General features: G+C 34.7%; 1 protein-coding gene across 1 annotated transcript in view; it reads right to left on the reverse strand.

The window, feature by feature from the left end:
* Positions 1-18,714, reverse strand: part of ALK (ALK receptor tyrosine kinase) — a 680,353-nt gene that overhangs the window by 455,293 nt on the left and 206,346 nt on the right. Inside the window, exon 3 of the mRNA XM_081944717.1 lies at positions 15,018-15,176. Within this exon, the coding sequence (XP_081800843.1) occupies positions 15,018-15,176 (159 nt within the window). The remainder of the gene's footprint in view (positions 1-15,017; positions 15,177-18,714) is intronic.

Below are 18,714 nucleotides of genomic sequence, written 5' to 3' on the forward strand. Positions count from 1 at the left end.
GAGAGAGAGAGAGGGAGGGAGGGAGGGAGGGAGGGAGAGAGAGAGAGAGAGAGAGAGAGAGAGAGAGAGAGAGAGGGAGAGAGAGAGAGAGAGAGAGAGAGAGAGAGAGAGAGCTAAGGACAGCTAGCTTAAACTACTCTGTTTTTTCCAATTCAAACTTCAGTTATGCCCAGCCATTTGTTCACAAAACATATTTCCACGTTCAATATATTCAGCATATATTGAAGCTCTTTACAAATTAAATTATAGATGATAAAAATTTTTCACTGCTGTCCTAGGGCAGACGTGAGTTACAAAATGTGTGTCATGTAAACACCATTAGAATAGAAATAATACATAAGATGTGTCATGACACCATAATGCACATTTCTTAAGTTTTTGGTTAATAGTAAATAATTATGCAAACATTAACACAGAGAGAATGTATGCAGCAACCAATTTCAATAGAAAGTGATGTGAAAGACATAATAGACCCAGCTTTCAAATAGAAAAGCATCAAGCATTGATGAAATACTCACTGCTTAAAGGCTGCAAGAGAACAATTAGCTAAAATGAGACATCAACCTATCGTATAGGCCTGTGTGCCTTAGAATTTAAAAAAGTCGTATCTACCTGTACTGAAGAAGTGAGATGTAGAACAATAAATTATCAAACCACTTCATTGATTCTGCATATAAGCAACATTTTCTTTAAGAATTTCTAATAAATAGAGCTGTTCATACAGAAACACGTATGTACCCTGATACTTACTCATTGTGCTATACTCTGCAGGTTGACAGAGTTATGCAAAGTGAAGGAAAAAAGTAAGAATTCTAAGTCAAATCAATAAAAGCAGGCGGTAAGCAAAAGATATGAAATAAATGCCTTAGTGGTTTTTGCTTTTTGTTCCTTTTTATGCTGGTACTGTTTATACATTTTCTAATCATGGCTTTTGTAGACAGTTGGAAGGCAACATATTTTTACCTGTGGTTTTGTTTCTTATAAATTGAGTTAATTATATGGCATATAAACTTATGTATTAAAGAAATCCAATGTCAGGTTTCAGAAAAGCAAATGAACTCAGGTAAGATAGATTCAGGGCATGTTGCAATATTCTACAGCCATCTATGTTCCTTAGTGAATAGTCAATGCCACTGCATAAATTAAGGGCATGAGTCACTGTCATTATTTTTCTTGTCTTCCTATTCAGGGCTTCTACATTAGACTGATTGAGTCTCTACTTATCAAAAACCATAGAGAGTAGGAATGTTGCAAGTATACCAGATACACTAGTTGAATAAACAAAAATGGCATTAGAAGAATATCAGAAGAATTGCAAAGAAGACACTGAAGCTACTACACCAAGAAGCCTTAATACCAAAAAGACTAAACTAGTTTACAAGGAAGATCAAATAAAGAACAGAAAAGAGACATGGCCAAAAAAAAAGAACACCTGTCAGGTAATGAGGATTTAATAGCTGCCAGCTGATGGAATGTTGTAAGCTGTAAACTGTAAGCTGATGCAATAAGAATGATTCGGCAATATAGGTATAGCCTATTTAAGACTTTGGTGGGGTCCACACAAGGCATTTACCATTTTAAGAGATGTCTATATATAGATGGCCATTAGAGGGCATTTCTCTCTCTCATCATGTACCTCATTTCTCTCCTTGTGTCCGTAGTTGAGTGGTAAGGAATTTATTTACTATGTATATGTTTGTATATATGTATATAAACAACTATTAATTGTCTAAGACCAAGACCAAGTCTTAAGAACAAATGCACACAAAGCCAGAATTGAGAAGAAAACAATAGACCGCAAATGCTTCTTCTGCAAAGAAATTGAATAAACAGTAAACTACCCAGTTAGCTGCTCACATAGTTCACATAGACTGATTACAAACACAACATGCATGACAAAGTATCAACAATTGGTGCATTAGAATATCTGCAAGAAATAACACCTGCAAGCAAAAATAGGTAAGATCACTAAATCAACAAAGTAATAGATAACGAAGATGATAAGATGCTCTGGGACTTTAAAGTTCAAATAGAGAAGCATCTACCATTTAACACTTGATAATTGTTGATAAGAAAGACAGAAAAAGTCTGAATATGGGACATTGGAATATCTGGAGAGAGCAGAATGGAAGAGAAAGAACTGGAGAAATATCACCAAATACCGAAACCTGAAATTAGAAGTAGAATGAGTGTGGCAAAAGAAAGCAAATGTAGTACAAATACTAAAAGGTGCCTTAGGTGCATTCTTAAAAATCTTAAAATTGGCATTGAGAAAAATCACCATTAGTCAGTTATAAATGGCAGCTTTTCGTGGAATAGCTTACATCCTGCTATGACATCTTTAATGTTATTAAAAAGCAACAGCCACCTCTGAGGTCCTTGGACAAAAATGACAAACCCTGTCCAAACATCTAGCTGACTGGGTGACCAATAATATAAGATGGAGGCATAACTTTGCTTACATCAAGCCTTAATTATGTAGAACAGCATTTGACAGCTTTCAGATGAATTTGTTGAATTCCAGATATTGGAGCCTATGCATCTAAAAGCTGCCAAGGTTGACAAATACTAACACAGCTCATACATAAAAGTTCAAGATTATTAAAGAATTAATTTTTTGAGGAAGCCTTAAAAATGTTACTATAAGAACCAAATGTGGAGAAACAGAGAGTCACTGAGTAAGAAAGAGAATGAAACAAGAATGAATATGACCCCCATATTTATTCAATTTATACAACAAATGTAAGAAGAACAGAACTGCGATGAATGATGGATGGAATAAAAATAGAAGGCCAAAATGCTAATAGTTTGAGAAGTGCTATTAGAAGGATTTAGAATAGTTAATGATGAAAATAAAAATGTAAAGTGAAAAATCTGGTTGCATATTAAATATCAAGAAGACTCAAATAATGTCAGCCAGAATGCTTAGTGCATTAAAAGTTCACTGTGAAGAAATAAAACATGAAGAGTATACTAAAGTAGCTTTATTCTAGCAAGGAAGGCAATGACAAAATTAGACAAAATTATGATTGATATTCCTGTCACAGAATCATTAACACAAAGTTGTACAGCTGTGAAAAGACCAGAGGAAAGAAAGTAGATGGAACCAGAATGGGTTATTAAGAGAAAGAATTTGCTCTTGGTAATCAATCTTGGAGCAAAAAAGTCTGACTTCTCTCTCAAGATGATCATCAAGCAGAAATTTACATTTTTGATGTGATCTGAGTAGATGATCAACTAGAAACATTATTTCTAGTTTAGGATTATGCTCAGTAAACATTAAGAGGAAAGATAAGGTATGTAAGATGGGGACATCAAATAAGTTACAGATTTATACTTGAGGCTCGGTGACATTTTGAAATGGAGAGCATTTATTCATGAACTCACAAGAATCAAGCCTAATTCAGTGGCATACAACTATTTATTTAGTATATTAGTACTCTATTTGCTTTCCCCTTTCATTGTATAAATTTCTATGCACAAAATTTGGGTTTAAACATATTAGGTTGGGGAGAAATAGATATAATAAAGTTCCTTTTTTTTTTCAAAATATCAAAATGATTTGCCCATTTAAGCCCAGAGGTACACCTATTTCAGTTTAGTGCACATTCTATAAAGGTAAGAAATTGAAAGTTAAAACTGATGCCTGAATCGATTGACCCATAATTAGCAATGATACCATGTGAAGTTAAAAATTCTGTTTGCTTACAACTGAGTCTCCATCCACCAACATTTTTTCTTGAATTTTCACATCCATATCTAACTGGAAAAGAAGTCTCAAAGATCAAGAAAGATACCCAAAATTGTAATGGTTTTACAAATCATTAGAGCTTTTTGTGTGACATTGTACAATGTCATTGTTGATCATGTATTCCACTTCTTAAAGTACCAGTCTTAGTATCTAATTACTTGGTTCACTTTGATCTTTATTCTGATCTTAAGTTCATAATGTTCTTTTTTAATCAGTGAAACATTCTGCTATTTAGAGCAATCATCACAATCTAATCCCAGTGAATGAAATGAATAACTCACCAGAGTAGACTGATTTAACAATGTCAAATGAATAAAACTGGAGTTTGGCCCCCTGCCTAAATGTAACTCCAATTAGGTCCTGCTTTATTAAAGAAGACCAGCCAGTGCTATTTCTAAAGCATAATTGCCATGATAATTATAGCCCTTAAGATCCCATGAAAATGATACAGAACACCACATGCAATTCATGAATTAAAGCAAAATATAATACAAAGTTTTCCAAAGAGACCCATGCATATGCCTTGATTATGCTAAAACAGTTTGTTGTCATTAGCTGCAGACCCTCTTGTGGGTCACTTTAACTACATTAAAGCTAATGTGATCATTTTCTGCTCTTAAAAAAATTAAAGCCCAAAATTGAATGTCGGGATGGTTTTGCCTCCTATTTTCTTAAATTAGAACGCTGCTTGCCGGATGATGTCAGCCCTTGACGCTTCCCACTTCCCCTGAGGATATTTTAACTGTAAGAGTTTTATAACCATACAATGGTTTCAAAATGCATTTCCTATTTATCTTTCTGTACAGGCTGTAAACAATTACTTAGCAGCAATATATCTTTTATAGTGGCTTAAAAATAGCATACTCCCTTGCTAACTTTCATACAGGTATCAGAATATTAAGAAACTATTGTTTTGTGTTCCATAGACTATGGCTTAGAGAAATTCCTTTTCTTCTTGGGACTGATGGAAAAGAATTAGCTTTCAGTGGGGTTTTTTTTCTCCAAAAGGAAGGACAGTTTTGGTTAAATGTTTATGACCTCATATAATTAAGGAGAAGTAGAGTTCAAAGATTTGAAAGAGGATTGTACCTCAATATCCCCAGTGAGGCGGAGTTGATAGGAAGAATCATATCAGGTGACTTCTGCAAGTACTTTGTAGCTTTTTGAAGCATTTTGAAGATTTGATCATTTTCTATTGCTTTGGGGTGGCTGCAGATGGTACAAAATGGTTCAGTATTACTTATGTATTTGGACACTAAGAATGTCTGATCGAAGAAGAATTTATGCCTTTGAACTGTGGTGCTGGCATAAATTACTGTGTATACCATGGATAACCAGAATAACTAACAGAAAGGTGTTAAATCATATTAATCCACATCACCAGAAGCTAAAATCATAAGACTACATATGATTTACTGTGTCCATGTTGTGCATGCAGATTCATTGAAGAAGGCAATGGTTAGTGGACAAAGAAGAAGGGGCCACAAAGAATATGCTGGCTTGATAACATCAGATCTGATAGAAAGTTGAACATACAACAATTGAAAGAATCTGTGAGAGCCAGACATAATTAAATGGTCAAAAACAAAGCATTATTACGTATATGGAGAATACTGAGATGAGGTGGAATTGTGTGATAAGTAGCCAATGAATGTAGTCATAATTAAAATCCCTGCTTGGGGCTGGGTTGCAGGTCCAGTAAGGGCATAGGACTCTATAGAGGAAAGAGATATTGCAGAAAGTTATCTAACATGGTCAAAGTATATTAAACTGAAAAGAATATAAATTATGTTCTGGAGGTTTCAGCCTTGCAAGAAATTTGCCATTGTCAATTTTATCAGTTTTCATAACTAATAGATAATATGGAATGTAGGAAATTATTGTAATACCCATTATTCCAACTGTGAGTCGGTGTGAAAGTCTTCAATGAAATCTGAAATGTAGACCGGATAATGCACTGTGGTAAAGATAAGAACCATGATTGTGTTTGTATGCATATATGTGTAGTTCTATGCATGTCCTGCTCAAATTGCTAACTTGATAGTTATGGTTATATAATTTCAATTCTCGTGTGTATTATACGGTAGACACACTGCCAAGACAATGGTCAGATAAAAGGGACTTAAGCCAGATCCAAGAAAGTAATCCGAGAAAGCATTTTGGAAAGGCTTTTCCCTAGTGCTCATGAAGATAAAGGAAAGGAGGGACAAGCATATTCAGACATGTAAATTCTGTTACTATAGCTATTACAGTAAAAGAAGTACTGATTTACATGACATTGGTTCCTTAGTCTGCTTTATATTGAAGGACTGACAACTCATGTGGTGATCATTAAGCAGTAGATTATTCCCACAATACAGGATCATCTATCTCAACTACAGGAATAATGTTTCTATCAATAAATGGAGGTAAGCCTAAGAAGCCACAGCATCAAGCTTTTAGTATGAGATCTATGGATTCATCATATATTATTCAAGAGGAGACTTTGGTACAAATGTAGTTGCAGAGTAGTGCAATTCATGTGTCAATCTGACTATCATTGTTTTCCTTCATGCTTGCTGCCAGCTGCCATGTAAATGGATGGAGGGAGCAATGGGTATTTGGGAGGGGAAGCGCGCAGGTAATGTGAGACTGGAATTGCGATGGGGAGACTTGGACTCAGAGAGGGCAGCTTGGGTTGTTTAACATCTTCAAGGCCAACCATCCTGGGAATGGCGTACAATGGAAGTGACACAGAGCACTTGGACCAGAGATGTTCCCAAAACTTTTTCCTGGCTGATAATTGGATTTTGGTTGCCTGACTATTGGGGGGAGATGGGCTTTGGGGTTATTTTCAATTTGCCTTTTCACGCATGTTTCCTTCATATTTTGTCTGACTTTTGCTGCAATCAGTTATTTCCTACTAAAAGTACCTTTTCTCTGAATCTATGGAGTCAAGGGTTTTCTTTCCTAGGGTGATCAGAGGTAGCCTTTACAGTATGATTTTAGGATCAAGACCAGCCAAAAAAAATTCATTTCCCAACCTATTTTCAATGTTGTCAAACTTTCGTTGAACTTGTTCTGAGAAGAATCCCTCTGCTCTACCAATAGACACAGAATCTGAACTTTTAAAACCTGGTATTAGTAAGAACTCTGCAATGTTTATATTTAAGTTTTTATGAAAATAATTTCTATGGAAATGCATTTTATTAAACTAGGGAACATATAATTATTAGACATGAAACTTCTCCTCCTCCCCTTAATCACCTTAGATCGGCTGTAGGCTTTAACCTAAAATGTGCACTTATTCACAACACTTTTAACATTCCTAAAAGATTTCAGTAGTTTTCAATGAATTCTTCAGTTTAGAAGACTACCAATTTGAAATATAGTTGAGATTGGATAAAACTTGTCTACAAAAACTGTGATCTGAATATTACGGCAATTACTGTCTTTTTTATAAGAGAAAATAAAAAGGCTGCAATTTGTGATACTGATGAGATGAAATGGGATAAAACATTATTTTGCTTCTAACTTTATTTGTCCCATTGATTGCATGATTTTCTCCACTAGCAATCCATGGACACCAATCAAATGCTTTTATCTTATATTCTTAAAGCAGTCTGCATCTATTTTCACTATGTAGTCCACACAAAAAATTGTTCAGTTCAGAAGTATTCTACAGTAATCAATTAAGCTACAAAACATAACAAAAGGAAAGCTAGTCAAAATGAGGAATACATTTATCAGACAATGTTATGAAACGAAATGACAAAGTGTGCGTCACAACATCAGCTTTTTATATCAAAGTACAGAGATGGACTTAAAAGAATTTAGCTGGGGAAGTAAGGAAGGAATGAGAAAACAGTCAGAATTATCCTGCCTTGATTCTCTTTGGTGTAAGAGCAAAGAGAGGGAGAGAAAGAAAAAACTCTATCTGGCTTTCAAATTTCTATTATATCCTAGGATAATAAAATATAGTTTCCGTAGTCTCAGGAGGAGGTTGTCTGTTTTCTTGACCTGTCTACTTTGAAGGCTAACACATTTTGTGTTTACAACACGTTTCATAATTTGTTCCCCTTGTCTTTGTCATGGATGCCTATGAAATATATACTTGCTTACTGCAGTGTGCACTGCAATACATTATGATAAAGACATGTTTTCTTTTTGTAGGATAATGATTGAGAAGAAATACTACACTAATAACGTTTCAAGGGTTCTAACTGATTAAGTTAATGCCCCTAAAAAAACCTCAACAACAAATATTTGTCTATGCTACTCCATGATTACATCAGTATTTTCTTTTAAAAAGTCAAATGCAAGCTTCTGATGTTAACACTTCTGCTGCATCCCTATTGAGACATCAAACATCCTTTCATCTTTCTTTCAGATAATCTGAATCTCCATATTTCTCTCTGGATAGCTTTTTTCCCTTTCTTTTTCCTTTTTTTTTTCTGTGCTGATAAAAGTTAGCATATACAACTATGATGATATATAGCTAAAATAATTGTTCATTCTGAATGGTAGACATTAAGGGCTGGAATCCAGTCCCTTATGTCTACAACAACTGAAAGACTATCTATTCAACTCTTCTCTTTCTGGAAACTTTGACAAGGAACAGAAAGCCATGCTAATTCTATGTATTTCGCTCAATTGATTTGTTCTTTTCTGTGGAAGGAGTATAAAATGCAGAGGGGACGAAAAGCATTTTTGCATTCCTGAACATTTCGTGTGCGATAAAAATCAAATTGCGTGCGTGCACGTGCGCGCGCGCGCACACACACACACACACACACACTGATTGTACTGGGGGGGGATCTTCAACCTTTATAGCAATTTTTTATAGCATTACTAGAGAAAGAAAGGAAAACAGTTAAATCAAGGAATTAAATTTAAATCACTCAGAAAGTGAGTTTGATATAATGGTTGAGGCATCAGGCTAGAAATTGCAAGACCACTGGTTCCACCTTGGGCACCAAGCCAGCTGGATAACCCAGTCAATCCCTCTCGGACCTAGGAAGGAGACAAAGGCAAATCTCTTCTCAAAATCCTTGACAAGAAAACTGTGGGAACTTGTCCAGGCAGTCTCCAAGAATTGGATACAATTGAAAAGAAGAAGAAAAAATACTGATTAAGTAAGTATACGGTATGATATTTGGATCCTATTTTTATATCACCCCTATTAGGGTAAAAAAAAAATAAAGTGAAGAGTTCTGAATTTTTATGAATCGCCTTGTCTTTATCATAAACTTTTAATGGCCTTTGGAACTGTGAAAAAAAATTACTAAAAGCCTTTCCAGTCTGAATAATGAATGTTGCTTGTAAATACACTTAAGTAGGTTGGTAGCAATGCCACCTATTACTTATTTTGATGACTCACGTCTCTTGCCATGTAGAAATGAAAGAATAGACTTGTGCCATCAAAATGTATGACAACTATCCAAAATGTGACAATAGAAAGAAACTTTGGTATGGTTTCTTTCCTTTGTAGTGGAAAGGTATGTTTTTTTCTAGTTGGCTATTTCTCACTATATTCATGCTAGAGAGCATGATACTTTTCATTACTCTATTTTCGTATATGAGAGAGAGCACGTAGCTTGATTTATCCTCTCTGGTTGGGTGAATATATAATATTTTGTTCAGGATTATCACTTTATTATCCTGTAGGGTTTCCCTCATCACTCTCTGTCAAAAGGATCATAAATTAAAGTCAGTAAGCATTTGCAGTCCAATAAGTCATTGTCTCTGAATGCTAATATTCTCTCTGCTGAGTACATTTCATTGTGACCTTTATATCCCAGTAGCTATAAAAGAAACAAAAAGGAAACATTTGAACAGCAAACCATGATATTCTTTATATTTTATTTTATTTTCAGTTATAGAGGACTAATCCTTACAATCCAAAGGTTAATAGGGCACACATATCCCTCAAATGAAAGGATAGAGATGTCTGGAGAAAAAGCTCGAGAAACTACTTCAATTAATGAAAATGATAATACTGATCTGCATACATGACAGAGGTGGGATGTTAGACAAATTAGTTTGATTTATATTTTAATTACTTAATTATTCATATTTCCCAATACAATAGTTAAAATGAAATATATATTTTCCAAATTTTTATCTTGTTTCCAAAATTAAAGAATCACACTAAAATGCATGTCTGTCTGTCTTTATGTCCGTCCGTCCGTCCGTCCGTCCACCCATCCACCCATCCCATCCATCCATCCATCCATCCATCTGGCTGGCTAGCATGTACCTATAAAAAGTAAGGAAGATCTTGATAAAAATTGCAGCAACCAGTACTTAGGCAAACAGGGCTGCCTAAATTCTTTTTAAATTCAGACCTATAAGATAACATTTGGAAATATGCTTTTCCCCCTCCTCATTTTAACATTATGAATCAGGAAAGCGCTTGTCTTTGAAGTTTTAACAAGCTATTTTCTTGGCCTGCCTTTAACTGACTGTTTCTTTGGTAGTGAGTCATCTTCCTGCCCTTCAAGGCCCTTCCCTATGTCTTCTACAGATGTTACATAGATGCATAGTCTTTTTTTAGTGATCACAATTAGGACTAACTTGCTCACTAAGCAAAGTGGTTGCAAAGTAAAAACTATGACTGTATTTGGGACCTTATTTCAGCTTTCCTTTGTTTTATAGCTTTATAAAGGTAGTAAATGGGAAGATTGCTCATAAAAGTACTTTTTTGTTACTCTTTTCACTGTGAATAGTCACTAAATGAAGCAGTAACTAAATGAGGACTATACCTAATAATTTCTACCAACTCAGTCTCCTGCATAAAAGCCTGGTGCCTTAAGCCAGGGGTGTCCAAACTTGGCAACTTTAAGACTTGTGGACTTCAACTCCCAGAATTCCCAAGCCAGTTGAAGTCCACAAGTCTTAAAGTTCCCAAGTTTGGACACCCCTGCCTTAAGCACTAGACCTCACTGGCTCTCAACATGTCCACAGCTAGCAGACAGCAAGCTGGTTTTCAAATGAATAGACATTATCCTGCTTAAGGCTTAATTTCAGTACTTTTGTAGGTTTGCCTTTTTAAAAAAATTCTGACCAATGTAAAATTGGAGCAAAGTGAATTTAATGCTCAGAAAAAGAGAAATTAAGATAAAATTAAATTTATAATGTAAATTGCTCATAGGAAGATTTTTTTTCTTTTTGAAATTCAATTTTGGAACCAAATTTCTCTCAATATATTTAAAATAGTTAAAGGTACATTTTACCATTTGCTTCATAATCACAGAAAGTATAATAAGAGTTTCTGGAATTTATCTAGGTTAATACAGGACATTTCCAATCTTCAAACAAGTCTATATAAAATGCTTGGAAATATAAACTAATAAAAACAGCTAAACAGGATAACCAGTTGGGAATACAAGATTCAGGACAGTGTTAGAAAAACCAGTACATTAAATATCTGCTAAATCATCAGGAGGCCAAACAAAATAAGCAAACAAATATTTCTTTTGGGAAATAAGCAAAGTCAACAATTTAGAGTAGAACCAACTCATCTGAGCACACAGTATTTCTTTATGGGAAGAAACTCTGATGAGGGGAGAGATTGTCTGAGACCATGGACTCTTTTTTTTTCTTTGCTTAATCCAGAATTACACATGGGGGCTTGCAGAAACAAACTATTGGTGTATTTGTGACATTACAGGTGAATGAATAATTTAAGAGGGACAGTAAATAAGCAACCAATATCAAGAGAAACAAGGCAGAAGTAGAGTTAGTAATTGTATTTATAAGGATCAAATCTACTTAAAAACATTGCCTATTTCCCCATTTCCTGGAATGCCAGATATTCAGCTTTTTCATTTTCACTTTCAAGTTGCATATTTATTTATATTTTTATACATAATTTTCTCCAGGAAATGTAATGAATTGAGCATAGTATATTCTCCCTTTCCCCTTTTACCTGACATCTATGAAGAGAATTGGGCTGCAAGATGATGACTGGACCAGAATCACTCGATGATCAAACAATACAGTATGGCATTTGGCTTAATAGCATGTTAGTTTCTTTTACATAAGCAAACCTCATATAAGAAAAAGATTCTGGCAGGTATCAAGGAAGGTGTGTACAAACACACTGGCTCTCTTTACATGGCAACCTGCCATGTCCTAATGATCTTAACTAGAAGAAGACCAAAGGAGCACTTCCCAATTGATTTTCCTCAACCTTCCAGAGGCCTTTGATGCAGTAGTTCATTAATTTTATTGAGACAAGTGAAAGAGATACAGGATCCAGTGCAGGCCTTGTTACTGGAAATATTTTGTACACTATGGCTGAAACAACCACAAAAGATTATTCTCCTAGGCATAAATGCTGAAAGTTGATATATAGAAACCTGTTAAAAACAGTTTATGTGCATGTGTTATTTAATGGCATTTTAGTCTCCCTCCCTCCTTCCTTCCTTCTTCCTTTCCTGCCCCTCACCTTCTTGAAGATTACTGACAATTAATTAAGAGGAGTCACTACTTAGACATTTAATTCATCCCATTATAAAACTCCACTGTAGTCTGAAGAGGTAATCTTTAGCATCTCTTATCAAATATACATTTGGAGCTGAGAACTTCAGGTACAAATTAAGATCCAAGAAAATGCTGTTCAGAAGTATAACATTCTGTGAGAAAATATTAAACCTCAAGAAAGAAACAGCCCTCCTATTTTTTATGCTACAGGAATTATAACCTGGAAATTCAAATAACCATTTCTAATAGAACCTTAATAACTATAGATATTGCTTGATATATTGATAGTGACTATCTTGTAAGTCACCCAGGCGCAACCTACAATGTTTTCCCAGGGTAGCTCCATGCCCTACTTACTTACATCTTTTATTCACTGTCTATGAATAAAATTTAAATGGAAAGCATCTAATTGGAATCATATTTCCAGGAAGCAAGCAGTAGGGGTGAAAAGCACAGTGTTTTAATAATCCCAGATTAAAGCAGACCACACATAAAGGTTCTCTGCCAAATAATTGCAATAAAAATGATTTTAAATTGAATAAGAAGTCATAGGTGAAAGAACAAAAAATCTAAGTTTTCTTTAAAAGGTGTGAAAGGAAACAGATAATGGTGGATCATAAGTCTGATGCTCAGTTGAAGGAACCCTGTCAGAGTTCACTTCACTGGGTAAGAATTGTTAATGGTAAACTCTCAGTTTGATCTGAGTTGCACAAAGCAATTTCAAATAAGGTTTCTCTTTTCAGACAGTATTTGAAGTTATCATTTCTATTGGAATGTTTACAAGAACAGCCTTTGATGTTGGGTGTTTTCAGAGGCCCTACCAATGAGATATAATCCTCCAAATCCTAGCTTTCATTAAAGAAAAAAAACCTACTCTCTAACCTTTATTGAACTGGATGAAATTATGTTTTTGTCAATTTTGCAAGAAAACCTGGTTTCTGTTTTTCATTGCTTTTAGTTAATGAACAGTTTTAGTAACAAAGAAATTCGAAGAAGGATTTTTGTTCCTCCTGAAAAGAAAAACTGTTTCATGCATAGTAAAATTTAAACAAAACAAAGCAATTCAGAAAAGCAAAGAGTTCTTGATGCAGCTATGATAAATGATAGGAATCAAGAGGAAAGACTACGGTTTATGTTTCTATTTCAGCTTTTTTTTAAAAAGAAAATGATGATTTTTTAAAAAGTTTTTAAATGCCAGGCACATGATCATTACACATGTGTAACAAAAAGCAGAATGGTGGCTGAGGAAAATGATCATTGCCAGCCCTGCAAAATAACTGACTCTAATTATTCCCATTTCACAGAGGGGGAAATATGATTCAGGACATTATTGCAAGGGACTTTGTTGTTTATAATTCAGCCTTTAAGTCCTGAAACGGTGGCATTTAAGGCAGATAAAAAATATTAAAAAATAAAGAAATCTAATATACAGAGCTGGGTAAATGACATGACAACAATCAGGCGGCAGCACTTTTCTGGCAATTAAGATGATGATTAAATTTAGAAGAACCTTGAACACATCCACTATATTCTGGAAAAAATAATCAAGCAAGAAAATCAGTGAACACCTAGAAGCAAACAAAGTAATAACCAAAAGCCAACATAGGTTTGTCAAAAACAGATCATGCCAGGCTAATTTTATTGCATTCTTTGACAAAGTGACAAAATTAGCAGACCAGAGGGATGCTGCCGATATAATTTACTTGGACTTCAGTAAGGCATTTGATAAAGTAGACTATAACCTACTATTTGATAAAGTAGAAGAATGTGAGTCAGACAGCATCACCACCAGTTGGATTCGTAACTGGCTGGCCAACTGGCTGCACTCAACATGTAGTCTAGTTTGATGAAAAGAAGGACTAGACTAGGAGAGACATGATAGCAGTGTTCCAATATCTCAGGAGCTGTCACAAATAAGAGGGAGTCAAGCTATTCTTCAAAGTATGTGAGGGCAGAACAAGAAGCAATGGATGAAAACTAATCAAGGAGAGAAGCAAACTAGAATTAAGAAGAAATGTCCTGACACTTAGAAATTAATCAGTGGAAAAATGTGCCTCCAGAAGTTGTGAATGCTCCAACACTGGAAGTTTTTAAGATGTTGGATAACCATTTGTCTGAAGTGGTGTAGGGTTTCCTGCCTAAGCAGGGGCTTGAACTAGAAGATCTCCAAGGTCCCTTCCAACTCATTATTCTATTCTATATGCATGATCCCAGTATTGGAATTGTTGCGTCATAATCTACTGCTGATCTGGAATTTTTAAGATGTTTCAGGAGAACAAAAAAAAATCTGATTGATAGCAAAATAGTGTTTGGGGAAATTCAAATTTTCATGTCATTTGATTATTGCAATCATCCTATGAAATCCTGCTTGTTTAATATTGCCACACTTTGTCTCTGTCTGCAAGATACCAGCAATAACTATATTCTCGTATAATAATATCAGATTGTTGAGAGACTGTTCAAACCCACTTCAAATGCAATTACTAGTTTAGATGGTTTATCACGTACTTCTTATTTAAAAAGTTATGGATGAAGCTACATGCTGTTGTTCTTATTGGTCTTCATTTTAATTTAATTCATTTATTTCACTGTTTAGCCTGTCTTCCATGACAATTATTTCTAGGGGTCTCTAGCAAGCTTTCATAGCAAATGTAATCCATGGACACTAATTTGTGTTGAGAAACAGATTGTAAAGTCACAAACGACTTTTTGTCTTTTCTTCCAAAGCTTATTCCATCAAAACTAAAAGAATTCAACCATTTCACTTTGTTTTATATGGATTTTATTCTGTTGCTCTTACCTTTTGTAGAACCTGCAGAGTAGTCTCTCTCTGGACCATCCAGAACATGAAGCTGTGAGAGTTCATCTGCGTTTAATCTATGCCAGGATCTGTTATGGCCCTCCCTCAGTGGTGGGGAATATTCTAGATCACATGGTGTTTTAAAATTGCAATCAAAAACTGGAGGGGAAAAAAGAAAAGTAAAGCATGTTAAGATTTAGCAAATAATAAGTCAGAACATTTCATATCTGAAAATGGTCCTTTTTCCCTTTGCTTTTAAAAAAATCATTCTGCATTTCTGCATTGTACAGGTATTGTTTCATAATAAATCAATACTATATAAACAAAGCCCATGGAGATTCTCAGTCATTCAGGTCATGCTTGTCACAAAGGTGCTTTTTCAAGTGGCTTTCTGGTTTTTCTTTGAAGATGTTTTGCTTCTCATCCTTCTTCAGCTCTGACTGGATGGAATCCTTCCATTCCCCACCATCCAGTCAGAGCTGAAGATGCTTCTTGGATGAGAAGCGAAACATCTTCAAAGAAAAACAGAAAGCCACTTGAAAAAGCACCTTTGTGATGATATACAAACAAAAATAATGGTGCCTCCCCAAAGGTCTCAATCTTCTGAGAATGAAAATATTTATGTATAATTAGAAGTAAGATTTACTATAGAAAAGAGTCCTCCTTGCTTTTTAAGGGCAAGAGGAGATGGCTAGAAGGTAAGTGCTGGGTGAATAGTGGTATAATTGTAATTCCCCACTCCTATGAATGTTTTTTTTGTGCTTGTCTTCTCCCTCATTGACATGGCTAGTAAAGAGTAGCACAAGAACAAAAATGTGTAAACTTCCTTCTTCCTCAAAACACATTGGACTTAACTTACAATAAAGCATACGTATACCATATTTTCTCTATATGTCACACTATGTAAAAGAGTAGCATGATATATATATATATATATATATATATATATATATATATATATATATATATATATATATATATATATATATATATATATATATATATATATATATATATATATATATATATATATATATATATATGCTGGTTTTGTTGTATTCGGGTCTTTTCCCGTGTAAGATTGAGATTGTCTTTGCAACGTTTCGGCAAGATCTCACCTGCCATCTTCGGGCTTGGGCTTAAAATGGGAATGGAGCTGCCGTCTTTCTGTAAATCTTGATGGGAGGGGATGGGGTGCTGGCTTTGTTTCAGTAAGTGGAATGATTGGTTGTGTGGTTGTATCATGATTGGTAGATTGGTGCTGATTGGCAAGAAAAAAAATCCCATTTTTGTGAAAGTACTTGACAATGTGCTTGTTTTAATATAAGCTACTAAATTCCAATGTGCCATTAAAGATTATATATACCATAGATTATATAGATAAAGGTATGCTGTTTGTAATCAAAATACAGCATTATTTTTTTCAGAGTTCCTCCTTCTTGTGTTTTGTTTTTAATCTTTGTTTACACCTGTAATTGCTTTTAATTGGTTCTATAGTATTTTTATGGTAGGTTTTATTGTACTCGTCTCAGAGATGGGTGTCAGATGGGTTGCCATATTAATGTAACAAACAAATAAAAAAAACATGACAAGAGACTAAAGAATATGTAGGACAAAGTCATTTTAATGCAACATCCTACTGCTTTTATTCAAGAGAACTGTAGTAGTTTTTTACTTGAAATAGCGAAGACATTCTCTCTCACTTGCTTCTCTTTCCCTGGTGATTCACTTATGTTTGCTTTCAGTCTTTAGTTAGATCAGAAAATGCAGAGTTTTGGAGGTAGGAGGAGAAAATGTGTCCTTTGGTGTTTTCATTTACAGCTATTATTCTAGTTCCGGAATAAAATTAATTTCCCAAACTGAAGTTGGCAATAATAAAACTAGGTAAGACATTTTAAAAACTTCAATTACTTTCCCTATTAAATATCTAATTTCTTTCCAGCCTGTCAACATTTATGATTTTCCTCCATTCTCTTGGAAAACATACATTTTAATCCTAAAGTCAATGTCCCTGTCCTTTCTGTGATCTAATTCCAATAACTGTAAGACACCTGCATAATGTTAAATTGAAGCAAATTAATGCTTTTGCATTTTTCCTTCTTCTTTCCCATATACTTTTATTTTCCAAAACTGTGTCATAGTTCCTTCTTCTTACCAGGTGGCTACAAAAAGCAAAACTGTAAGATATATTTAGAAGGAAAAATAATCAGCTCCTTTCACACTTCCAGAAACTATGTAGTATGAATATACCTTGTTCCCTCTCCCTATGTGTACATGTTCATCAGCTATGTACATGTAGCAAGTCTGTATGTCATTTTACAGAAATGCTCTCTCTCTCTCTCGTTCTCTCTCTCTCTCTCTCTCTCTCTCTCTCTCTCTCTCTCTCTCTCTCTCTCTCTCTCTCTCTCTCTCTCTCTCTCTCTCTCTCTCACACACACACACACACACACACACACTTTCTCTCTCTCTCCATACAAATGGGGAAGATTGCAGATTACTTCTGAAAACTCTAGTTGCTGAAACATCATCTTTGTGTCCACAAAATTCATTAGCTTCTGCAGTATAGCATTAAGGACAGCAGAATAATCTTGCTTTGTCTTCAAACATTCGTTCCAATCAGTTCCTAAATATATTATGTGTCTCCTATGCATTGCCTCTGTTCTTATTCTCTGAAAGTGAATTTATAACAAAATATAGCTTGAATCCTCAATGCTCTTTTTATTTTTTGCACCATTACTTTTTTTCAAATCAGAAATTTATTCAACATATTGAGAGATAACATGATGTGTGATTGTATTACATTATTTTATTGATTGAATGACTGCAGGTCTTATAAATTGCTCCAATCAAACTGGGTGATTTACATTTCTCCAAATACATGACTTGAATTAAAAACAGAGAGAACAAATACACATCATTGATAATCCAATAAATCAAATGAAGAATCATGCATCACAATTTGTTTGATAATCTACCAAATTGGGATTGACTTTTGGTGACCTCACAGATAAATTTTCTTCAGAACTATCTGCCCACAACTTGTCCTTCAGATCTTCCAACAGTGTGCTGCTCTAAGTCCATTAACCTTGCTGCTGGTCATCTTCTTCTTTTCTTTCCTTCAGCATTATAGATTACTCCAGAGGGCTAAATCATCACAGAATGTATCCAAAGTATAATAAATTAATCCTGTTTATTTGTGTTTCAACTGAGAATTCTAGATTGATTTGTTCAATGATCGATTTGCTTCTTCAGATCCAACTTTTGCTTCCATGGCTAGAGAATATCATAGTTTGCATGGTTTTGATCTTTATACATATAATCACAGTATCTAAATAATCATGGCTGTTCTACGCATTTGTGCCATATTTCTCGATTGCTTGTTCCTTTCCTTTTCATGGCTGATCCTAAAAGGCAGAAGCCAGTCAACCCTTAACTATAATTTTAATATCATTGTCTATTCTAAGGCTGATTGTTTTACCTGTTGTCATTTGTTTGGTCTAACTTTAGTTTCATTTTTTTCATGGTGTTCCTTGACATTTATTACTAGAGCTTGCAAATCCTTTATGTTTTGGCTATCAGAGCAGCAGCAGCAGCCTAGTTTAGCTTATTTATGTTTCTTCCTTCAGTTTAAAGACCAGCCTCATATTCTTCTATTTGGCTTTCCTCAATATGTACACAGCATATAGACTGAACAAAT

The sequence above is a fragment of the Natrix helvetica genome, assembly GCF_964273705.1.
Source record: "Natrix helvetica genome assembly, chromosome: 2".
Classification (NCBI taxonomy): Eukaryota; Metazoa; Chordata; class Lepidosauria; order Squamata; family Natricidae; genus Natrix; species Natrix helvetica.